This window comes from Peromyscus leucopus, chromosome 2 (genome assembly GCF_004664715.2).
Source record: "Peromyscus leucopus breed LL Stock chromosome 2, UCI_PerLeu_2.1, whole genome shotgun sequence".
Classification (NCBI taxonomy): domain Eukaryota; kingdom Metazoa; phylum Chordata; class Mammalia; order Rodentia; family Cricetidae; genus Peromyscus; species Peromyscus leucopus.
In genome coordinates this window covers 150,138,546-150,163,316 of record NC_051064.1, presented here as the reverse complement: position 1 = coordinate 150,163,316, position 24,771 = coordinate 150,138,546, and the positions used below count along the sequence as shown (strand labels likewise).

At 52.3% G+C, this 24,771-nt stretch overlaps 2 protein-coding genes across 3 annotated transcripts in view; both read right to left on the bottom strand.

Annotated features, from left to right (window-relative positions):
• Positions 1 to 6,999: 6,999 nt before the first annotated feature.
• Positions 7,000 to 11,524, bottom strand: LOC114702645. The gene is made up of 3 exons (XM_028883132.2): positions 11,379 to 11,524; positions 10,671 to 10,780; positions 7,000 to 9,633 (listed from the first exon to the last, which is right to left on the bottom strand). The coding sequence occupies exons 1-3, from the start codon at positions 11,522 to 11,524 to the stop codon at positions 9,077 to 9,079; spliced, it is 813 nt and encodes a 270-aa protein (XP_028738965.1). The 3' UTR covers positions 7,000 to 9,076.
• A 6,956-nt stretch (positions 11,525 to 18,480) lies between these two features.
• Nol9 (nucleolar protein 9) overlaps positions 18,481 to 24,771 on the bottom strand; it is a 22,124-nt gene continuing 15,833 nt past the window's right edge. For both annotated transcript variants that reach the window (XM_028883093.2, XM_028883094.2), the window contains exons 10-12: positions 22,694 to 22,871; positions 21,745 to 21,878; positions 18,481 to 21,057 (exon numbers count right to left, since the gene is read on the bottom strand). In XM_028883093.2, the coding sequence (XP_028738926.1) occupies positions 20,923 to 21,057; positions 21,745 to 21,878; positions 22,694 to 22,871 (447 nt within the window). In that variant the 3' untranslated portion in view covers positions 18,481 to 20,922. The remainder of the gene's footprint in view (positions 21,058 to 21,744; positions 21,879 to 22,693; positions 22,872 to 24,771) is intronic.

Here is a 24,771-nt window from a genome sequence, read left to right as displayed (position 1 = left end):
CACGCGCACCTCAGGCTGACACACGCGCACCTCAGGCTGACACAACACGCGCACCTCAGGCTGACACACACCCACCTCAGGCTGACACACGCCACCCAGCACACACCACCTCAGGCTGACACACCACCGCGCACCTCAGGCTGACACACCCACTCGCTGCACCCCCTCAGCTGACACACACGCACCTCAGGCTGACACACGCGCACCTCAGGCTGACACACACACTCACCTCAGGCTGACACACACGCACCTCAGGCTGACACACGCGCACCTCAGGCTGACACACACACCCACCTCAGGCTGACACACCCACCTCAGGCTGACACACGCGCACCTCAGGCTGACACACCGCGCACCTCAGGCTGACACACACGCACCTCAGGCTGACACACGCGCACCTCAGGCTGACACACTCGTGCACCTCAGGCTGACACACACGCACCTCAGGCTGACACACACGCACCTCAGGCTGACACACACGCACCTCAGGCTGACACACACACTCACCTCAGGCTGACACACACGCACCTCAGGCTGACACACACCACCTCGCCCACCCCTCAGGCTGACACACACGCACCTCAGGCTGACACACACGCGCACCTCAGGCTGACACACACGCACCTCAGGGACACACCCACCTCAGGCACACGCAACCTCAGGCTGACACACCGCACCTCAGGCTGCACACACACTCACACACCCCCTCAGGCTGACACACACCACCACCACCCACCTCAGGCTGACACACCCACCTCACACCACACCACCCAGCTACACACACGCACCTCAGGCTGACACACACGCACCTCAGGCTGACACACACGCACCTCAGGCTGACACATGTGCACCTGTTCTCAAATTCTCCGGCAGGGCCTCATCCAGGCACACAGATGAGCCTCCCTGCCCACTACCTTTGCCCCAGGCTGGACCACCAAAAGGCTGTCCCTCCCAGGAAACAGCTGTGGCCTTGAATGCCCCTCCCACGCTAGCCCAGCCTGTCTATGCTTGAGCAACTGTCCCAGTCTTTGATGGGTGCAGTACCCCCAACCCCCACACATACACACTGAGGTGGCTGGAGAAGGCAAAATTTGTCTCAAAATAGGCTGGAAGCCAGAGGGCTGTGCCCCGGGCGGCGACTACTGTCCTGATATCTGCCACTCCCTCTCAGAGACCCCAGTCAGAACACCCCATAAAGTCAAAGGAAGAAATGGACCAGGGCTGGGATGAGCTCAGTTGACAGGTCGCTCACCCAGCATGCAGGAAGTCCTGGGTTCGATCCCCAGCATCGCATGAGAGATGTGGCAGTGCATGCCTATCCCAGGAGTCTAAAGGCAGAGGGAGGACATCAACGTCATCCTCAGCTACATAAGGAGTTTGGGGCCGTGCTGGTTGGTTTTTATCACGTTGACGCAGACTTAGATGTATCTGGAAAGAGGGTATCTTAGTTGAGGAACTGCCTCCATCAGACTGATCTGTAGGCAAGTCTGTAGGGTGTTGCCTTAATTAATGATTGATGGGGGAGGGCCCAGCCCACTGTGGGCGGTGCCGCCCCTGGACAGGTGGTCCTAGGGTATGTGAGAAAGTTAGCGAGCTAGGGAGAGCAAGCCAGAAGCATTGCCCCATGGCCTCCGCCTCAGTTCCTGTCTCCAGCCAGGTTCCTGCCTCAGCTTCCCCTGATGATGCACTGTAAGTCAAATGAACCCTTTCCTCCCCAAGTTGCTTTTGACCATGGTGTTTATCACAGCAACAGGAGCCTAAGTCAGAAGCCAATCGCCCGACATGAAACCCTGCCAGAAAAAAGAAAGAAAAGGTTTGAGCCCCCTTCTCAAAGCGCTATGACAGTGGTTCCCGACCTTCCTAATGCTGTGACCCTTTAATACAGTTCCTCGTGTTGTGGTGACCTCCAACCATAAAATTATTTTGTTGCTACTTCATAACTATAACTTTGCTACTGTTATCATAATGTAAATATCTAATATGCAGGATATCTGATATCTGACCCCTGTGAAAGGGTCATTTGAACCCCTCAGAGGGTTGAGAACCACTGTGCTATGGGAATCTGGGATGTGTGGTAGTTAAATGGGGATCCCGTGGAGGAATAAGCATAGGCCATGGGTCCTAATGCAGCTCCTGCCTACAGCCCAGATTCATCGCTGGCATCATCTATGGTGCTACAAAGTTGAAACATCACCCTGCCCCCCAACACACTCCCCAGACTTAGTCAAAGGTGGGAAGACACATCTAGAATTCCTTCCTGTGGTCAGAGAAACTGTCCACGGCATTCCAGCACAGGAGCTTGTGGCCAGTGGGCCACTTCCTCTGCCGGAGGCTGCCGTGGGTCCCTGCGCATCCGTCCATCTGCTGGCTGCAGGCTTCCTCCTAAGGCTCCATAGAGGAACTGAGAGAGGAACAGAAAGTTCTGATTCTGGACAATCATGATCCATGCAGGGGCCCCACCCTCCACCAGGCTGGGCTGGTTCTGGGGCCCAACACCCACCCACATGGGTCCAGGCCAGGGCCCGGCTAGCAGCAAAGGACAGCCCACACAGACAGCTGTGTGCCCTGGCTCCCCCACCCAGCTGCCTCAGCTCCTCCTGGGATCTGCTCACGTGCTATTAGTGCCTCACCAGGACTTCTGCCCACCCTGCAGAGAGCTGGACCTGGGAGCAAGTGGGTGGGAGGGCTTGGCTCAGGGTATGTCTGAGTGCTGCCATGCATGACCTCACAGAGCCTCACCAGAATAAAGGCCACAAAAGAATAGCCCTGCCCCAGACAGTAGGCATGAAGATTCAGGACTAGGGCTTAAAGCCCACCCAGTGAATATTAAGCTAGGGGTCTGTGTAACCAAGGGACCCCAAAGCAGGAGGCAGCTGGTCATTATGGAACCCCAGAGGCAATACGACACCTTAGACAGGAGAACCCTGGAGAGAACAGGGCTCTGCACATTGCAGTGGTCACCTCTGTGCTGCGGAGCTCAGTCAACTCCTGCTGAGTCTCCCTGGCTTGTAGCTGAGCCTGGGGACCATGGAGAACCTCCTCGAGCAGCAGGAACCTGACAGGCAGTGGAGTGAGGCATCTGGGCCTCCTGCAGCTGGGTCCACCCCACCCTCTGCCCGCAGATTTCTCTGGCTGAGGGAAGGGGCCACACATCTCTCCCCTCTCTCCACCAGCTCCCTTTCTCCTCTGCCACTTTTCCACGCTCCTCACGGATCCGTGTTCAAGGCCTCCTCCTCCTCCTCAACACACTTGTACACACTTCCAATGGAGCCCAGAACTTTGGGGCCAAAGTGGGCAAGAAGTCCGTCTCCCCCAGCAGCTACCCACGTCTCAAGAGCACCACAGCTGGGGGACTGTCCACCACACTTTTCAAGCTCCAAAGCACACATTCTTCCTTCTCATCTCCCCATGCGCTCCAAGGGCTCCTCCAACTTCTCATAGCCGACCCAAGGCCTAAACAGCACTCTCCAGGCCTCTGGCCACAGGACAGGCTCAGAAAAAGACTCCAGCCAAGCTGGGGAATTTCTGTCCCTGGTGAGACTCCCCATCTCTCTGCTTGAGGCCTGGAGTGGCCAGAGGGTGAGGTTGGAAATAAGCAAACCGAAGCTGGGACCCAGGCATTCTGTGAGCTGGTCCTCAGCTTTTAGCTTGGCCACTGTGGACCAGGACTGTTTTCCAGTAACTCACCAGAGCACATCATGGATCAGACCCACAGAACCAGTGCAGAGCAGATCAACGTTGCCGAACTAAGACCAGCAATTACAGCAATCACAGCCTTCCCAAATTGGGCCCTATCCGCTTGTCACTGTGGGAGGTGTTCGTTCCACTGAGTCACTCCAGGGATTGCCCTCAGCCTCTCATGATAACACCAGAGATACCACTGTCCCCAACTATGCCAAGGCCTCAGAGCATCGCACTCCAATACTTTGTCATGCCTCTTGAGGGCCACAACCTCACCATGGTTCTGTCTGCACATCTATAAAGTGGAGGACAATATGGGGAATAACCACACCCCAAGCTCAGCCCCATGACTCATCTTGGAGAGGGAGAGCCAGAAACTCGGCCTGCATAGTACAGGTGGGTGCTGCTGCCACCGGCCTTCAGCTGAGGCTCTAAGATTAGTGAGGGGCAAGCATGCCCAGCTGGCCACCTGAAGGGATGGGTGCACCTTGACGGGCTCATTACCCTTTGACTACCATGTTTGAGCCCGACCCATCCCCCTGCAGTACCTCTGCAGAGGGGCTAGGGACCCCACACTGCCACTAGCAAGTGGTCTTTAGCAACATGCATAGGAAGCAGGCTGCAGGCTTTGGCCAGCAGGACCAGGTGCCCACACCGCCTCCAAGTCCTCTGGGGAAATGGCTGCACCTACCCCCCAAGTCCTCGATGATGTCCAGAGCCGAGCTCCAAGAGAAACGCTCCACGGCCCCCAGCTCCAGCTGGGCCAGGTCACCGGGCAGGGTCTCCAACTCATAGGTACCCCGCTTCCTCCAGTAGAGAAACATGTTGAGACCTGGGGTGCCCCCTGCCTGGCCCACACCTTCAGAGGCTGGGTGGCTCCAGGGACCTCAGAGGGGCTGCAGAGACCAGTGGGGCCGGCTTTGGGCTGGCAATCATGGCCCTCCCCAGGGAGGGAAAGGAGCATTCTGGGAGTGGCTGGGGACCTTACATCTGACCAATGGCCAGGGCCCCTGCCCCACACAAAGCGCCTTTCTTCCCCTCCTACAGACATTTTACACATTTTGCCTTCCCAGCCCCCTCAGAGCCCCCGCCAAGGAGATGGGCTGTCCGTCTGGGGATGCAGAGGCCTGGAAAGAAGTGCAATTGTTTCCTGTCTCTTTGCTAAGATAAGTTTTCAGAGGAGAAAAATGTGCTGCCCCAGGAGCAATTCCAGGTTTCCACCATGACCTATGACCCGGAACAGCCCCAGCTAGCTCACAGATTCTCAATGAGGGATGAAGGCACCTGTGGGAATGAATGCCCGTGGTACCTGAGAACATGCTCCAGGCTCTCCCTGGAAGCTCAGATGGATCTCCCACCTCTGTTGGGCTAAGGGGTTTGCAGGGAGTCAGAGGGCACAGGCCCTCATCTGGGCCAGCTATGCTGGCTGGCCTCCTTCTGAGTTTCTCTCCACGCTTCACCAGGCTGCCCAATCATCATCTCCTTCCTCAGCCTGTGACCCACAGCAGTGGATGAGCCCTGGGTGGTTGAGCCTGGACCCAGGACCCCCGGCATCATCAGGGAGCCTTGCTGTTCCTGTAGCACAGGCCACAGGACAGACCTGAGAAGGGACAAGGGAAAGTGGGGCTGGGGGACAGAGCCATGGAAGCAGGGGCAGGGCCTGGCCGCATGTGTGTGGCCTGGCTTCTGTCTCACTCAGGGGAGGTGTGTGTGTGTGTGTGTGTGTGTGTGTGTGTGTGTGTGTGTGTGTGACAAGAACCACTGAGGAATGAAGAACCAACAACACAGGTTGGAAGACAGAGAGTTTGAGGCCAGGCCTTGTCTCAGCAACAACAAAGCTGGGCAGGGAGACTCAAGTCTGAAATCATAGAAGTCGGGAGGCTGGGGCAGGAGAACCTGGAGGCCCTTGCCAGCTGGGGCTGTATGGCAAGACCCTGCCTCAAAAGACTACTAACAACAAAAATCTGAAGCTGGACAGATGGCTCAGCAGCTAAGAGCTCTTGCTGCTCTCTCAGAGGACCTGAGTTTGAATCCCAGCATCCATGTCAGGCAGTTCACAACTGTCTATAATTCCAGCTCTAGGGGATCTCACACCTCTGGTCTTCGGAGGCACCTGCACTGAAACGCACGCACAAGCATGCAGACATGCACACGATTAAAATTAATAGAAATAAATATTCTTTCTTTCTTCCTTTTTTTTTTTTTTTTTTTTGAGACTCAAACTTACAGAGATCCTCCTGCCTCTGCCTCCCCAGTGCTGGGATTAAAGACGTGCACTACCACCACCAGGCATAAAAATAATTTTAAAACAACAGCAGGAGCCCAACCAGTCCTTTCCCTCATTTTGGGTCTGAAGGCAAGATGGATCCCTCGTAGATCTGCTGGAGTCACCCCCAAAAATTCAGCCCTGGGATCTCTCCCTCACCATGTCTTCTGAAACTGCCAAGGCCTTATCCAAAAATATAGGCTGAAAATTCCCCGAAGTATTTCTCCATCAGAAGACAAGGACATAGGCTTCATCAGTTGTATTAAGTTATCTTTCTTGTTTTGTTTTCTGTGTCCTGGTGTTTAACCTGCATGATTGTCTTTGTACCTCTTGTGCCTGATGCTATCAGAGGTCAAAAGAGGTCACGAATCTCCGGAACTGGAGTTACGGTGGTGTGAGCTGCCATGTAGGTTCTGGGAATCGAACCTGGGTCCCCTGGGAAAGCAGTGCTCTTAACCCCTCAGCCATCTCTCCAGCCGACTAGGCCACCTTCCTTGACTGGGTCATTCAAGATCAACTACCCAGTAAAAGAAATCATGCAGCTGGGCGGTGGTGGTGCACACCTTTAATCCCAGCACTGGGGAGGCAGAGGCAGGAGGATCTCTGTGAGTTCAAGGCTAGCCTGGTCTATAAAGCAAGTTCCAGGACAGCCAGGACTCTGTTACACAGAGAAACGCTGTCTCGAAACCCCCCCCCAAAAAAAAGAAAAAAAGAAAGAAATCATGCCACTCTTTGTACATAAAAATTAAAAGATTAGGGGTACAATACCTTTGGGCAAAACACCCATACACAGGAAATTTGTAAAAATATGCAAATGTTAAGACTTCTCAAAAAGCAAACAAAACAAAGTAAAGCAAAACAAAAACCCAACTACGAGTTTAAGGTGGCCCCACAGAGGCTCTCCTAAGAAGGAGGCACTGTCTCCATGCCACCCACAAAAGAGAAGCGGAGTTATAAGCACAAGCTTGGGCAGCTGGAGAGATGTCTGGGAGACATCTTGCTGCTGCAGAGGACCTGGGTTACATTCTCAGCCCCCATGTGGTGGCTCACAACCATCTGTAATTCCATTCCCAGGGGAGCTGAGACCCTCCCTTTTCTGGCCTCTGTAGGCAACAGGCACTCATGTCATCCACAGATATTCTTGCAGACAAAGGAGCCATACACATAAAATATGTTTAAACAAATTAAAATAAGTAGAACTTGGATTCGAACGCAGGACTGTCCATTTTGAAAGCCAACTGGGGCCTAGGTGACAGACAAGGAAGGTGGCTGGTCAAAACCCGGACTTGAGGAGGGCCTGGAGGCACAGGTCTGTAACTCCAGCTGTTCAGGAAACAGAGGAGGAGAACCCCAAGTTCAGGCCAGCCTGGGCAATTAAGGGAGGCCCAGCTTCAAAATAAAAAATACCAAAAGGAGGTTAGATGTACAGTTCAGCTGGCAGAGAATGATTGCCTAGTGGGTAGAAAACCAGAAGCTTGATTTCCATGACTGTCTAAGCTGGGTGCGGTGGCTCAGACCTTCAGTCGCAGCCTTGGGAGGATCAGGATGATCAGGTCATCGTCAGCTACACAGCAAGTTCAAGGCTATGTGAGACACCCCCACACACATGCAAAAATAAAAAATAAACAAGAAAGGCTGAGGCTAGAGCTCAGTGGTTAGTGTGCTAGCCTGCACGAGGCTTTGGGTTTAATCCTGAGCACTACAGAAGGAGGAAGGGGAAGGAAAGAAAGAAATTCAGACTCCAGTGTGGTAAAGGCACCCTGCACTGGGCTCCCAGCCATTCTCTGACTGACTCTGCTGTACCTCTGCAGCCTGCCAGGTCTGTGGGAGCTCTGGCCTGGGTGTGGCAGAGCCAGCTCAACCAGATCAGATGTCTGCAACAGAGGGGCACAGGCAGAGGGGACTAGCTGCTTTCCTAAGGGTGGTAGAAGGGTAACCTCTGGCTGTAGGGGGCCGGGAATGGTAGAAATGGCCATCCAGGCAGACTGCACCCCCCCCCCACAGCTGAGGGCTAAGGTGTCAACAGGCAGCTGGAATAATCTGAAGCACATGCCTGCCTCCTTCCCGACTTCTAGCCTCACAGGGCTGCAGTGGACAAGCATAGGCCCCTGAGCCTTTATTGCAGGCATCTACATGGACTGGACAAGAAGCTATGGGATGCTGGGGGTGTCTTGGCTTGTGTTCAGTACAATGTGGGTCTAAGCGTTCAGGAATGAGACTGTCCAGTGCCCACTCCAGTAGAGGCCAGAGCTGCAGAACAGAGCTGGACTGGGGAGGAGCCACACCTGCCTCTGATTTCAGAGTAGCCAGCCCTAGAGCAGGCCCACTAAACAGGGAGAAGCTTTCTCCCCACCCCTCTACAGACTAAACACAGGGCCCTGATCCAGCTGGTGGGTACCCACCTGAGAAGTCACGGTCTCCTGGACTGCTGGTGCACCAGCTGGGGGCAGCTGTCCATGCTGCAGGCTCCCTGGGGTCTAACTCCCTATGCATGCAATCTCACTGCCCTCGAGGCCAGTGGCTCTCCTGATTTTCTCCTACCTCTGGATGACCTGTGTTCACACCCATTCCACTTCCCTGCCTCACTTCTCCACACAGGACAGCAGGAGGCCCCCTAGTGGATCAGGACTGGCTCCCCACACCTAAAGAAACAGCCCCCAGTACACAGCTTTAGCCAATCTGACCGTGAAACAGCTACGGTCAGAAGCTGCTGACCCCTGGGTCTTTTCCAGGGCAAAGGTCATCGACAGACACTCCCAGGGCCTAGTACCATGCGCCATTCACCTGTTTCTCCTTTAATCCCTCCTCACTTCCAGGACAGAGATGGAGTCGCTGATGTCTCTGGTAGGTAACTTGCCCAAGAGCCACATAGTGCTAAGGAGAGGGAGAGCCCTGGCAGAGCCCCAGGACCATATTCTCACAGTTGGGCCACACTCTTCTGAGCTGGGGGTGGCTCTCATATCCAACCTTACCCACCCACAGAGCCCTCTTGGTCATCACAGGGTACAGAGCAGGGACCAGAGCAAGTCAGGTGGCCCTGAAATGGAAGCCCATTCTTTCAGCCCCAGGCTTACCTCAAATCCAGGGCTCTAGGTACCTCTGTTTCCACGTGGAGTGGAGACCAAGCAACTAGTACCCTTCCACTTGGGCCTCCTGGGGCTGGAAGCCTTGGACCCCAGAGGCTTGCCCCTTGTCCAGATTTCTGGATCTTTCTGAGTTCCAACGAGAAACTGCTGGCCCAGGAGCCAGAGACAGGACAGAGAAAAGTCCAGGGAGTTTGGAGACTCCAGTGCCGGGCAATGGCCTCCGACCAGGAGACAGTGAGTCCTGGGCCAAGCACGGCTGCTTCCTTACAGGCAGAAGGGCCTTCTGAGGGCCTGGACAGCGGAGCACTGAAAGGTCTCCTCGCTGAGCAAGGCTCAAAAGAGGAAGAGGTGCAGGTGGCCAGAGCTGGCCAATGCCCCCATGGACGTGGCAGCTCAGCTGTCCCCTGGGCTCTGGACTTGCCTGTTGTGAATAAGACCACAGGGGTCCTTGGCAGCACTTAGCATACCTCTTCCTTTCTTCATTCTGGATGACCCCTGACCCTAAGTGCTGGGCCACTGAAGGCACATCTCTCTGGGTGGGACTTGGCTCTGAGTCCTGCCCCGTGTAGCTGGTGGGTCTCGGAGTCTCAGATTGTACATCTGCAGAATGGGTTCAAAGGGGCGAGGAGTTAAGAGTGATTATTTCTCTTGCAGAGGACTGGAGTTCATTTCCCGGCACCCATGTCCCACGTTTCACAACTGCTTGTAACTCCAGCTCCAGGGTATCCAATACACTCTTTTGGCCTCCTCAGGGCTGTGTGGGGGCGCGCGTGCACGCACGCACACGCGCGCACACACACACACCACACACACACACACACACACACACACTTTTAAAAATGGGTTGAGAGAGCCATTACCTGCCTCTGCCACTGCATTGGTGGCAGAAGAGACACCTCACTCAGAGGGCCATGCATGGCCTTTGGCAGAGGGACAGTGATGACCCCAAAGAGATGACAACGTGGGGAGTTTTTTAAAAAAAGATTTATGGCCGGGCGGTGGTGGTGCACGCCTTTAATCCCAGCACTCGGGAGGCAGAGCCAGGCGGATCTCTGTGAGTTCAAGGCCAGCCTGGGCTACCAAGTGAGCTCCAGGAAAGGCGCAAAGCTATGCAGAGAAACCCTGTCTCGAAAAACAAAAAACAAAAAAAAAAAAAAAATTAAAAATGATTTATGGCTGGGCGGTGGTGGAGCACGCCTTTAATCCCAGCACTCGGGAGGCAGAGGCAGGAGGATCTCTGTGAGTTCGAGGCCAGCCTGGTCTACAAAGCAAGTTCCAGGAAAGGTGCAAATCTACACAGAGAAATCCTGTTTCGAAAAACAAAACAAAAAAATTATGTATATTTTGAGTGTTTTGCCTGCATGAATGTCTGAGCACCGTATGAGTGACTGACATCAATGGAAGACAGAAGAAGGCATCAGATCCACCTGGAAGTGGAGTGCAGATAGTTGTGACTAACCATGTGAGTGCTGGGAGTTGAGCCCAGGTCCTCTGCAAGCCATCTTTGCAGCCCCAGGACTGGGTTTTTTCCTCTCACCACAGGGCTTCATGCCTCTCTCTCACCGGGTAGGCTCACTATGACCCTCTGTGGTCCCTTAGGATGCCCAGGGTTAGGTGACCAACGTTTCTTTCCTCACCTCCTGGCGTCTGAGGCCCATCTGCATGCCAGGACAGCTGAGTAGAGCCGGCTGCATGCCAGCCGCCCAGCTCGCGTGCGAGGTGGTCCCTCTCAGGTCTGCCGCAGAGCCTGTTTAAAATTAAGTTGCATCAGGGTGCTGTTATATAACCTGGCAAGGATGGCTGCTGGCTGCTTCCCAGCCCTCTGGCGCTCCTGCTTGGGCTTGGCCCCATAACCTCCAGGCAGACTTCTGCTCCAGGTAAACAGGAGAATTGCCCCACCTTCTGGAAGCACGTGTCAAGGGACCAGTGTTCTCTGATGACCCCTGGCAAGGGCCTGGGTGGGGCAGAGGCCAATCCCCTGGCAGCAGGCAGCATGCTCTGCATTGGTTCCTGCAGGAGGAGTAAATGGCAGAGCCTGCGTGGGCGGCACATATCCCTCCCCTCAGTATTAATTCTGAAGGTCAGATGCACGGCTGGGGCCTCGGCCTGTTTGTGGGTAACCACTAGTTCTCCAGCTAGCCCATCTCTACAGCCTCAGCCAGGCCCCAGTCCCTCCCCAACCCCTTCAGCCTCTGACAGGCACCATGCACTGTTAGTTGGACCAGGGGGAGCAAGTGCCAAGGATGGTCACCAGTCCCTCAAGCCTCAGTTTCCCCCTCTCTGATCCTGAGAGGTCTAGATCAGAGCAGTGAGACTGTCTGTGCTGGAGGACTTGGCCTGCTGACGCTGGTGGACTCCACGAGGGGATGAGAGCACCCTCCACCTCCATCCTGGTCTGTCCACACAGCGCTTGCCCTGGTCCTGGGACTACGGTGCGATGGCTGCTCCTGACCTGGGAGAGAGCACTGAGGGTGCCTGACCACAGCCTCATGACCGCTTTTCCACGCGTTCCTACAGCATGCCCTCACTTGTTCCCTCTTTTATCCCTGCTGACGCCGGGGACCCTGTATGTCCTCTCCTCTGACTCCCTGACTGGCACATGCCAGACACTAGCATTTGCTAGGCCCCTCTTTGGGTCAGGCCCCAGACAGAGAGCCTGGGCATTTCTTTCACTTTGCTTAAAGGTTGTGTAATTGTTGTCACCGTTGCCCCCTTTTTATGGAAAGGAAAACTGAGACTCAGAGGGCACAAAGACTTGCCCAGGCCAGCTAGGAGGCTGGGGTCATGTAGTGGATACTACAGTCTTATTCTTCCTCTATATGCCTTCAGGGATCTGTCCTGGAAGCAGCCAGACCCCCTGCCCCTCACCTCTCAGTGCTCTGACCCCAGTCAGGCTCTTTTCTGGATACACATCCTGCCTTGGACTCGAGAACACCTCAAGCTTCAAACATCCTCTGTGAGATTACAACCACTTAACAACTATGGGTCTCGGAGTGGAGCCGTCCCCGGACCCTCCACAGTATGGGGACAGTGCAGAAAACAGGCCTCTCAGAGCCAGGAGGTCCCAGGGCTTCCCACACGAGTCCCATAGCTGGCTTGACCATTGTCACCCACCCTAGCCTGGGGACAAGTGCAGCCTGGGGCTGGCTGGCCACACACCAGCTGCCCACGCCATGCTTCCAGAATGTCTCAGTGTTCAGTCCCTGCTCTGGCCCAGGCTCAAGCCCCCACTGCGAGGCTACGAACCCCAGCCTCATCCTTGCCTCCCTCTTCCAGAACAAGCCAGGGTATCTGGACTGAAATTCCTGTTGGCTGTGTCATCTTAGGCTGGTGGCTCAACCTCTCTGGGCCTTAGCTTTCTCACTTGTAGAGGGGATTTACAGTATTGCCTCTCAGCGTGGCTCTGGGGAGCGAGCTAATTCACAAGATTGACTTTCACATTCAGTGTCTGGGTGACATGGAGGATTTATAGACACAAGCCAACAAACACAGCACAGACAGACTGCAAACCTGAACTTGTCACTTCTGACTAAAATCCTGTTCTTTCCTACCTGGGGGCGTGGTCACATGCCCAGAGGTGGCCACTCAGATCTCAGGACCTGACCTTCAGGCTCCTCCCACCAGCCACTGTTGACCTGTGGGAGGGTCCTTCCTGCTTTAGGGGATATGCTCCTTCTGGACTTGGAGGCCCACTCCCACCCGAGTCAGCTCCTGGCTTCTTTCTCCTCTGGATGCAGAGGCCATGCCCAGCTGGGCCCAGAGCTGTAGGTGACAGGGATGTTCTCACTGACTTGAACACGAGTCAATTCACAGTTAACTGTCCTTAGACAGAGACTGACTTCCAAACCCCTCTACGCCTGGACCAGTGGGCTCTGCCTCACCTATGTAGGTGAGGTGGCAGACTCCCTAACTTCCAAAGGGGACCCCGATACTCGGTAGGACAGAGCTGACAGCTCCTCTTAGGGGAGCTGAGCCCCAGCAGCTGCCCTCTGCCCCAGTTGTCCAGCCTGCTGACTGCCCGAAGCTTCTCAGCTGGGTGGCGAGAAGCCTAGGTTTCCAGAAGCCTATGGCAGCAACAGAATGGCCACATTCCAGTGAATTCCGGCTGCTGGCCACACAGACTTTCAAACCTGGCCAGACAGACTGAAAAGGCTGAGCCCTCTGGAGGCTCTGTCTGTCCAGGGAACAAAGGCTTCTAGGCCAGTCTCTGACCACAAAGAGAGGTCGGATTCTCAGGACAGCTGGAATTTCAAAACATCTAAACCCATTGTTGGAACACTGGCCCTGTTGGTTGGAAATGACCGTCTCTGTCTGGTGGACATGGCCAGCACAAACCAGGCTGTCTCTAACCCAGGCCATGGCTTCCTGTTGGCCGAGGAGGCGGATTGTAGTTTGGTCTGCCCTGACACTGCAGCGGGTGTCTGTCCAGGAATGCCTCCCAGGTAGGATGCTCTCCCATGCTCGTTTAGCTTTGAGAAAGGGGGTAAGCCGGGTGGTGGTGGTGGTGGTGGGTGGTGGTGGTTGTGTGGTGGTGGTGGTGGTGGTGGGGTGGTGTGGTGCATGCCTTTAATCCTAGCACGTGGGAGGCAAAAGCAAGCAGATCTCTGTGAGTTCGAGGCCAGCCTGGTCTACAGAGCGAGATCCAGGAAAGGTACCAAAACTATGCAGAGAAACCCTGTCTCGAAAAACCAAAAAAAAAAAAAAAAAAAAAAAAAAAAAAAGAATAAAGAAAAAAAGAAAGAAAGGGGGTAAGGGTATACATGTACGTTATTTCAGCCTTGTCCTCTCTCTAGGAGACTGGGATGCTGCAGAAGGACCTCTCTGGCCATGCAGACTGAGAGCAGCATGGCCAGAGGCCCTGAGACGGCAAAATACCCTGCAGCTGAGCCAGGATGGCCGGCTCTTCCAGTCCTCCCTAACCTGAGTCTCACACGTAGGACTTTCAGTTGCCAAGCAGGTTGGTCACTGTACTAGGAACCTCAAGGAGATCATGGAGGGGGAAGACGGAGGCCAGAAAAGGGCCCCTTGCCCCCCTAAAGGCCTTTACTCTTTCTTATCCTGAGTGGTCATGTGCCAGTGTAGGCTACCAGAAGAGGGTGCACACCAGCATACCTGTGTCCCAGGCCAGCAGACAACCTTCAAGAGCCAGTTATCTCCTACTACACAGGTCTCAGAGACGGAACCAGGCCATCATGTCTGGTGGCCATCCCCCTTGCCTGCTGAGCCATCTGGCCAGCCCCTGTGGATAACTTTTAAAATACAGTAATATTTTTCTGAGTGTGGTGGCCAAAGTCTTTAATGCCAGCACACAGGAGGCAGAGGCAGGCGGATCTCCATGAGTTTGAGGGCAGCCTGGGCTACATACTGAGTTCCAGGACAGCCATTGTTACCACACCATCTCAAAAAAAAAAAGGAGGGGGGGGTGAAGAGATGTCTCAGCAGTTAAGAGCACCTGCTGAGCACCAGAGGACCTACGTTCTGTTCTCAGCACCCACATCAGATGGCTCACAATTTGGGAGATGTGACTAGAAGATCAGGAGTTCAAGGCTGGCTTTAACTACATAGTGAATTCACGTCCAGTCTAGATTACATGACACCCTGTTTCAACAACAATAACAACAAAAACAAACAAACAAAAAACCCTGGAGTTACTAAAATTCTCTGACAGGGACTAAAACCTTTGCCACAGACACTCTGGGTGACAGTCACTGTTACTCTCCTGGACAATAAAAGTGTTGCTCACAAAGTCAGTCACTTGCTGCTCCCACAGCTTAGGAGCTGCTCCTAAGGGTCTTTGTCTGCACTGTCCAGGCTGCTAAAGCTGCCTCCATAACGGAGGAAGTCAGGTCACACCTGTTAATCACAGCGCTCAGAAAGAGTAGAACTGAAGCAAGTTCTGAGTCTAGCATGGGCTACCTAGCAAGGCTGTCTTAAAGCTTCCTGTATAAAGGGTCTTTGGACATGGAAAAACTAGTAGAAGGTTAGTTATGCATGGTTTGCTCCTCTACCCTCAGTTCTAGAAGCATGAGGTCAGATCCTGTGGTAGCTCCACACGCCCCTGTCAAGAGCCACAGTGTGTCAGTAACAAGAGTGGATGAAGAGAGACACCCAGGGATCACCTAGAGGAAGCCTGCCCAGCCTCCCACCCCATGTGCTCGTATGTTGTGAACGCACTCATGTGACCAGACCTAGAAAGCGGACAAAGGCCCAAACACTGAATACAGAGCAAGTAGCATCCAGGATTATGCTCTCGTCCACCCAGCAAGTCCCTTTTTCTAGTCACATTCCATGTGGTTACTTTCACAGGTGCAGACAGAGACTGGGGGCATCCACAAAGGCATCACTCACAAGAGTGACCCAGATGTCCATCATGGAAGGCAGGTTTCAAGGTGAAGGGGCTACAGAGGTGGGTCAGGTGGGTCAGCATTTGCTGTGCAGGAGAGATGACCTGGTTTCACCTGAAACCCCTGGTGGAGCAGGAGTATGGACTCCCGAGATTGTCTTCTGACCTGTAAGCCGTGGTGCAAGTGCATCTATACTCACACCATAAATGAAATAAAAATCAAAGTGTGTAAACATCATGAAGCAAGGAAAAAGTAGCAGTTGGCAGAGCGGCATAGCTCTGTGATAAAGCACTTGCCTGTGGGTGTGTGCGAGGTTTAGTCAGCACCACCAAAAAAGGAGAGAACGATTGAGCGGTACAGGAGTCTGGCAGCCCAGACTGACCCAGCAATGGAAATCTAACTCTAATGTACACAATTCGACTGTCTGTAGGGAGGTGTAAGGCACCCTCAACATTTTTTAAAATGTTATTGTGTTTGTGTGCAACATGACATGTATGGAGGTCACAGGACAATTCTGGGGTCAGTTCTCTTCCACTTTTATGTGGCTGCTGGGGATTGAACGCAGGTCACCAGGCTTGCATGGCAAGCCTATTTACAAACTAAGGTCTCTAGCCAGCCCATTAGACATTTTTCCTATTCAACCTTCCAAATCAGAGTTCATGGCTAAAATTCTAGGTTCAGAGGTCTTTGATTTCCAAGCTTTTCTTTCTTTCTTTCTTTTTTTTTTTTTTGAAGACAGGGTTTATCTAGCCCTAAGCCCTGGCTGTTCTGGAACTCGCTCTGTAGACCAGGCTGGACTCGAACTCACAGAGATCTGCCTGCCTCTGCCTTCCAAGTGCTGGGGTTAAAGCCGTGCACCACCTCTGCCTGGCTACACCACCTGATTTCTAAGCTCTTGATCCACCAAGTCACAGATGACTGCAGACATTTTCCAGCCTGCAGGGCAGTTCTGGAAGGGTCTTGGCGACCTCTCCAGGACCTGCTTCTCTCCTTCCCCAACCCTTCTTTGTAGACGAAGAAACTCACTGATGTTTGAATGAAGGCAGAGCTGGCGGTGGGGTGGCAGTCTAGGCTTTGCCGGGACGGAGTCCCTGCTTCCAGGACCCCCCTGCCACATGACCTCACTGCTTAGCTGCAATCGCAACACTCAAGGACCCCTCCTTCCCCGAACACCAATCTTAACTTCTCCAGATGAATCTGTCTGCACAGAAAAACCTCAGAGCTCTTGTCCTTGCCAATCTGCTTCCTTCCAACCCCGCTCTCCTGGGCACAGTGTATTTTAAGTATTTTAATATGTGGACTCCAGAGTCTGCATGGTGCCACCCCTCTTCCTTTCCTGGAAAGCAGGGAGAAGCTCCTCTAGGACCCCCTGGCCAGCAGCAGATACCTTGTAGGGCTGCTTGGGGAGACAGGCTGGGAGTTAGGTGTCTCTTTATTACTCGCCAGAGCTGGTCACCCCGGAATCTAAGCAAGTTCAAAAGTATCAGAAGAACTCCAGCCAGTGACTGTTGGCTGTGCTAATGACATCGGGCCGGAAACCATGGTAACCCCAGGCTTCCCAGATTAGGCCCTGGTCTGTCCATTTCAGCTCTCTCTGCTGATTGCTAAGGCTTTGCTTACTCAGCTCTGGCATGTGCAGTGCAAGCTCACCCTGCGGGTGCCTGGGTGCATCTCCTCTTTGCTTGCAGCCTTGCCCGCCCTCCCTCCCGCTGCTCTTTCCTGGCAAAGTCTCGTGGTATTAAACTACGCAAGGCTTTTCCAAAAAGGCCCTGCAGGTCACATGGGTTTCCCCCCTCAGTACAGATGGCCCCCTTATTTTAGCCACTGTTGAGGCTGGACTTGTCAGCAAATCTGGTTCTCTTTGCTGGGCCACGCCAGGACAGGGAAAACCAGAGTTGTCCTGAGCTGGGCTGTGGCATCTCTTGCAGATACCAGTTTAGGGTTCACTGTTTGCATTTAAAAAATTGTGAATGCCAGCCCGATGTAGAGGTACACATTGTTTTTATTTTTTTTTTTTTAAGATTTAAAAAGTGATGTGTTTGCACGTGTGTTTGTATGCATGTCCACTATGCTTGTGCCTGCAGAGTTCAGTAGAGGGCATCAGAATTGTGCTAGGAATCAAACCTGGTCCTCTGCAAGACCAGCAATGCTCTTAACTACTGAGCCATGTCTCTAGAACCTGGGTGCACACCTTTAATTCCAGTACTGGAGAGGCAGAGGCAGGAAGGGGTTCAAGGCCAGCCTGGTCTACACAGCCAATCTCAGGCTAGCCAGGGTTACTCAATGAGACCAAATAATCCAGCCAAACTCCTGAACTCTCCTTGGTGCATAACCCCCTTCTGGGTAACCCCCAAAGGGACACAGCACCCTTTTCTACCTTATACAGCCTCAGTCGGGGAAGCAATTTGGTGTCTGATAGGGTTCCTGCAACCCTTGAATTCATTAAGCCTCCTTTCCAAAGCTATTTTCATTCCCATGGTTTTTCCGAGACAGGGTTTCTCTGTGTAATTCTTAAGCCTGTCCTGGATCTCACTCTGTAGACCAGGCTGGCCTCGAACTCACACAGATCCACTTGGCTCCCAAGTGCTGGGATTAAAGACGTGCGCTGCCGCTGCCGCCACCATCCAGCTCTGATGGGTTTTCTTTTCTTTTTTTCTTTCTTAAAAATTGTTTTAGATTTATTTATTTTATTTTAGGCATACGAGCATTTGTCTGCATGTATGTATGTGTACCATGTCCATGCCTGGTGCCCATGGAGGCCAGATGAGGGTATCAGATGTCTTGGAACTGGAGTTATGGATGGTCGTGAACCAGATGGTTTTTCTTAAGCATTTAAATAATTACCTGGAGCCATGTGGTGGTAGAGCACGCTTTAATCTCAGTGCTCGGGAGGCAGAGACAAAGGCTGGAGGATCTCTAAGTCTGAGGCCAGCCAGAGCTACACAGAGAAACCCTGTCTTGAAAATATCAAAAAATAAACAAACAAACAAATAAAATTGAATAATTACCAGGGCTACAGAGAAATCCTGTCACAAAAAACAAGAATCAAATAAAGTTAAATAAGGAAATAATCACCTGGAATAAAATCTCTTACACACTGAAAGTACATAAAATGATGTTCTCAAAAATTTTAATGATCAAGTTCATAGCAAAAGGAGATGGCAGAAATCACACACAGTGGGGAATTATTTTTAAACTCAAGAGTCAGATGTGATGTTCACAAGATTCAGTGCCACCTACGCAGTGGGCACTGAAGGGCTGTTTTCTACACGGGCATAGACAATTTTAAAAGCAGTACGCTGGGGCTTTTGAAGATGTAGCTTCTTATCAGTGCACTTTCACAAAGACACACGGCAACAGGACTGGACTGAAGGGAAGCCTGACAGAGAATTGTGTCCTGACATTTATGTTCACACCATTCCCAGCCTTCAGGAGGGACAAAACCTTGATGCTCGCCTTTCAGACAGGCCACACCAGAAGAGTCACTGAAGACAAGTGTCTGTTACACCAAACACACCTGCAATCCCAGCCCTTGAAATTAAGGCAGGAGGATCGTGCGTGCGTCTGAGTTTAGACTGTTCATTGCCAAGATCCTGTCTCAGAACAAAAACAAACCCCCCAAAAAGATGGCATCGAGTCCAATGTCTTCCTTGCCCCAAATGCCCTGACACCAAAATCACATGGACAAGACACTTTGGTGCAGGTCTTACCTAAGCCAGGGCTTCACAGCAAGACCTCTCTCCAGTAATCCTGTTCCAGATGACTGCTCCTCCCAGCCCCCTGCCCAATGCCCACAGCTCCCTCTACTGCTCACACTGGGTATCTACTGATAAGTGAAGGTCACCTAAAAGCACACCTTTATGAAAAATGCAAAAGGGAGACCTGCATTTCAGGATCTTTATTCTTGTGAAGACAGGAAGACCCGGGGAACACAGGAAGAGGGGTGGTGCTAGGTCACTGCACCTGTGACCTCAGCATTCGGAAGAGGAAGAGCAACGGAGCCAGAGACCTGCTTGGGCAACATGGTAAGAGCCCCCTCCCCACCACACAGAAAGACACAAGCTAAAGTTAGAAATAAATAAGGGACAGCGAGTTAAGTGGCTGGCTGCTGCAGTTCTGTCTCCTAATGGGTTTTTCAAATGCCGAGGGCACCCAGCAGTGTCCCAAAGATGGGGCCAAGCAGACAAGACCAGGAACACTCAGCGTGCTATGGTTACAGACAAGGTGTAGATAATCAATGGTGTACATGAACATAAACATTAAACCTTCCACAGCCTCGAATGGTCTTTGAACATGATCCTACTGGAAGGTGGAGTCCTGACATGTCGGTCATGCCAACTTGAGAAGTTGCTCAGTGGCCTGTTTTTCAACCACAAAAGTGACCTGACCCAGTCACTTCTAATTACAAAATCCACTAGGAAAAAATGGTACCTGCAGTGGCCTCCTGGTTCCTAGAAGAAAGCGCTGGTAGCAAAGGTTTGTCCAAGCCAGGCACAAATGTGTCTGTTCATAGGCTGGTGGCCCCATGGCAGTGTGTCCAGCCTCAACAGGAGTCAGTCAGAGCATTCCCAGACTTAAGGAACCTTCTGGAGGCTTTCTGGATGTCAGAGCAACTTCTTCAACATAAAGTCTCATGATTAGAATGACCCAGAAACTAACAGACCAAATATAATCCTCTAACACTTGACAACATGATTGGAGATTCAATGGCATCAAAGGATCAGGCATTGGAGTCTTCTCCCCTCGCTGGTGAGGTCCGCGTGGCTCAAAGTCTCTCCGTCCACACCGCCTGCCCAGGACCTTGGCGGCTATGCACCGCACCTGACAACTGTGGGGTCAGCCTGCTGCCCTGAGAACTGCGGGGTCAGCCTGCTGCCCTGACAACTGCGGGGTCAGCCTGCTGCCCTGGCTAGCGGCACTTTTTTTGGGGGTGGGGTGGGGTGGTGTGAGACAGGGTTTCTCTGTGCAGTTTTGGTGCCTGTCCTGGATCTTGCTCTGTAGACCAGACTAGCCTCGAACTCACAGAGATCCAGCTGACTCTGCCTCCCGCCCGAGGGCTGGGATCAAAAGCGTGCGCCACCACTGCCCAGATGCCGCACATTTTTGTGACCCTGGTTTCCCAAATTTTATCTTGAGTCCGACAGTCGGGTCCTTGGGCCGCGAAGTGAGAGAGAGGGCCGAGCACTTCCTGTCTGACCACGAGCACAGCCTCCCTTGCCGCTCCGCAGCTCTGAAGGAAATGCTCCACTCACCCAGGACGGCCAGTTGTGAAGAAGTCCAGGCCAAGTTTGAGATCAAACAACTTAGGAGAAAAGCCTGAACGCCGGGTGTGGTGACACAGGCCTGTAATGCCACACTTGGATGACAGACAGGAGACCCTGTCTTAGAGGAAGAGAAAAGCTATGTCGTATGCAGCACATTTTCCAGTCTCATCAACACTGGACATGAGTTTGCTGCTCACAGCCACAAAGCCCCACTCAGTCTGCTGCCTCAGGGCTTGAGGACAAGGATCCCAGGAAGGAAAGTCTCTGTCCGTAGCAAGGCTTTATTTTCCTTTTTTATAGGCTCTGTACCCAAGAAATCCATTTGCATACTCTCTTTCTCCAATTTTTTCCGAGGCTCCAGGAAGTTTAAAGTTATAATCCGTGGTGGTGTAAGGAATTGTCCCTTCGAGCCCAGGCTAGAATGGAAACACAAACAGATAGGTCCTGTCTAGACAGCCTCAAGGAGCAGACGGGTTATCCCAACTGGACGCCAGTAGGAACACAGCTGGGCAGCAGGCTCTGGAGCCTGAGACACTTAGGATGTTCCTCAAAGGCCTTTTTCCCCCCTACTGAGACAGGGTTTCCCTGTGTAGCTTTGGAACCTGTCCTGGATCTCTTGTCTGCAGACAAGGCTGGCCTTGAACTCACAGAGATCTGCCTGCCTCTGTCTCCCGAGTGGTGGGATTAAAAAAGTGTGTGTCACCACCATCTGACACCTTATTTAAAAAAAAAAAAAAAAAAGATTTATTTATTTTATGTATATGAGTGCTCTATCTGTATGTACAACATTATGCCCAAAGAGGTCATCAGATTCCACTAGAGATGGTTGTGAGCCACCATGGGGTTGCAGAGAATTGAACTCCAGAACTCTGGAAGAGCAGCATCTCTCCAGGCCTTTTTCTTTTCCTTTTTTTTTTTTTTACTGGCTCTACACTGAGATCCTGACTTGAACCTTTTGAGGCATCCAATATCCCATCTTATGTAATTCAAACCACATAATAAAGTGTATGTCTCCCAGATAAAGGAACTGTTGCCTTAATGCACCCAACCCGCTCATTTCCACTTGCCCAGGTTTCCCGCAGGACTGTCCTGTGTGGGCTCACCTGGTTCTTGAAAATACAATGTGGAACAGTAATGGCACCAATCAGCAGACAGTTCACAGTTTTCAACTCTTCTGGAGGCAAAGGGGTGAGGATGTGGTACAGCCGCTGGTCCATGTCAATGCCTCTGCAGATGCCTTGAAGATACAGAGCAACATCAGCCATTCTGCAGACAGTGCACATTTCAACCAACAGAAAGTGAGGTTCATCTTGACATTAAGAGTTTTATTTTGGGGCTGAAGAGACAGCTCAACAGTTAAGACCAACTGATGCTCTTGCAAAGGAACTGGGTGCCATTTCCAGAACCCATATGGTAGCTCACAACTCTGCTCCCATGGGATCTGAAGCCCTACTCTGGCCTCTAAGAACACTAGGCACAGGATGCAGACAGACATGCAGGCAAACACATACACGAAATAAATTAAGGTGTTTTAATTTCTAGTGCTTTGCTCTCAGAATACGAAGAGCAGCAGTAACTGAGGGGTATCAAGATGGCTCAGCAGGGTAAGAGTGCTTGCTGCTCTTCCACAGGACCCAAGTTCAGTTCCTAGCACCAACTTCAGGCAGCTGTAACTCCAACTCCAGGGATCCAACCCCAAGACCTCTGGTCTCCAGGAGCGTGTGCCCTCATGCACATGCCCACATAATTAAAATGAAAGTCACAGAGAACCACCTGCCTGTTTCTCCTGGAGTAAGGACCATGCCCAGCTAAAAATAAAAAAATCTTAAGAAAGTGTAATTTTTTAATTCTTTGGACATCCCCCTGTTCAGCTGTGAGGGACCAAACAGGCCAACAGAAGACCTTGGATAGTTGTGATGAAGGTAAGGAATGTAACACGGAGAAGCACAGAGAAAGACATCAATTCCCCAAAGACAAGGTACAGGTACCCGGTCAAGACCAGCGGTCTGCAGTGAAGTGGACAGGGTAAGGCATCATTTATTCTCAACTCACCAAAGCCCAAACAGTCACATATGGGGTTCTGGGCAAGCAGGATGGGCCCCCGAGTGTATCCTTTCATATCATCCAGGATCTTGCAAAGGCCAACCCAGCTGGCATTCACCGCGTACAGTATGTGGGCAGGGGCCACATCGGCATGAGTGATCCGGACGGCAACTGCACTGAAGGGGACCTGGAGAATCAACCGCAACTGCTCATCTCCCTGAGTCACTTCTACTGAGAGGCTTCCTCCCGAGACACGGACTCTGTGCAGACCAAGTGGACCTCAAACGTGCAGTCCACTGCCTCAGTCTCCTAAGCACCGAGCTAACGGCACAGACCACACGGCTGACTTAGAGACGCTTTAACTGTGTTCTCTGTGTGTGTTCACGTGTGCTCACTTGAGTGTATTTTTGAGCACTCACATATGGAGGCCAGGAGGTAAGGTGAGGCATCTTCCCATCCACCACTCCCCACACTGTTTTATTTTTCAGGTGTTTTGTTCCTAGGCTGCCTCAAAGCAGAGACCCAATATGCCACCACACCAGACTTTACCCTTTAATGTATTTTCTGAGAAAAAGGGGTTCTCAGCAAACCTGACGCTCGCTGATCTGGCTAGAGTGACTGGCCAGCAAGTCCCAGGGACCATCTCGTCTCTGCTTTGCCAGTGCTGGGATCACAGGCGTGTGCCATCACACCCAGCCAAAATCTGGGTTGTGAAAGCACAAACTAGGGGATGGCTTGGTTGACGGAGTCCTGACAGAAAATGCAGAAGCCCTGGGTTTGATCCCTAGCTCCACAGAAGACTGGTGTGCTGGCACATGCCTATTCTCACGGCATATGGCAGGCAGAGGCAGGAGGACCGGAAGTTCAAGGCAGCCGGGGTTACGTAGTTCCCTCCTTTCTGAACTTCCATCCACACGATCTTCATTCCCTTCTCTCCTCAACTCCAAACAAAACCACAGCAGGGGAGGAAAAGCCCTGGCAATAGTGTCCATCTGTGGTATTCCAGGACATTTCTCGGTAGACTGACTGACTAGGGGAAAGCTGTTCAGGCGTCAGCCGAGGAAATCATGGAGATATGGATATGTAAAGTGGAGGGTCACAAAAGCCGACAGATTACAGTACACTAAGGTTGCAGCTGAAGGGATCTCCCCGTAGGTGTTGGCAGCCACCGGGAGAATGACAGGCAGAGCCACCATTCCAGTCGCAGCCCAGTTTTTCCTCTGGCTGTTTGGAGTATTTACCAGCTGGGTTTTGCTGACTAGAAATTTGCTTTCTTTCTTTTTTAAAACAAACTCACTGCACCAGGCAGTGGTGGTGCACGCTTTTAATGCCAGCATTCGGGAGGCAGAGCCAGGCTGATCTCTGAGTTTGAGGCCAGCCTGGTCTACAGAGCGAGATCCAGGACAGGCACCAAAGCTACACAGAGATATCCTGTCTTGTAAAAACAAAAGAAAACAAAACAAAACAACAACAAAAAAAAAACCCAAACCCATCACCCTCATGTTTAGCCATGCTCCTGAGTGTTTCCTAAGGTGCCTTCTAGAATGGCAGGACAGGGCTCAGGCCGCGAGTACCTGCCATTCCACACAACACACACCAGGGGACTTTCCTTATGTCACCACCAGGAGCAGCTGTCTTCACCAGCGCAGCTCTCTCCTGTCAAAGCCCAGGGAGCTCCGGCTCTGCTGTGCAGAGGTGTGCGGTTTAAAAACCAAAATGCTGCCGTGTGTGTGTGTGTGTGTGTGTGTGTGTGTGTGTGTGTGTGTGTGTGTGTGTTTGAATGAGAATGGCCCCCATAGGGTCATAAGTTTGAATGCTTGGTCGCCAGTTAGTAGAACTGTTTGGGAAGGATTAGGAGGTGTGGCCTTGGAGAGGCGTGTCACAGTGGGGTGGGCTTTAAGGAATCAAAGACTTGCAGGTCCCAGCTTGCCTTTGCCTCTTACTGGGAATCCAGATGTGAGTGAGTTCTGGGACGCTCCTCCCACCAATGCCTGTGATCTGCCATCCTGGACTCTACCCTCCCCAGCAGTCAGTCCTATGAACCTTTCTTCTATTAGCTGCCTTGTCATGGTGTTCTGTCATAGCAA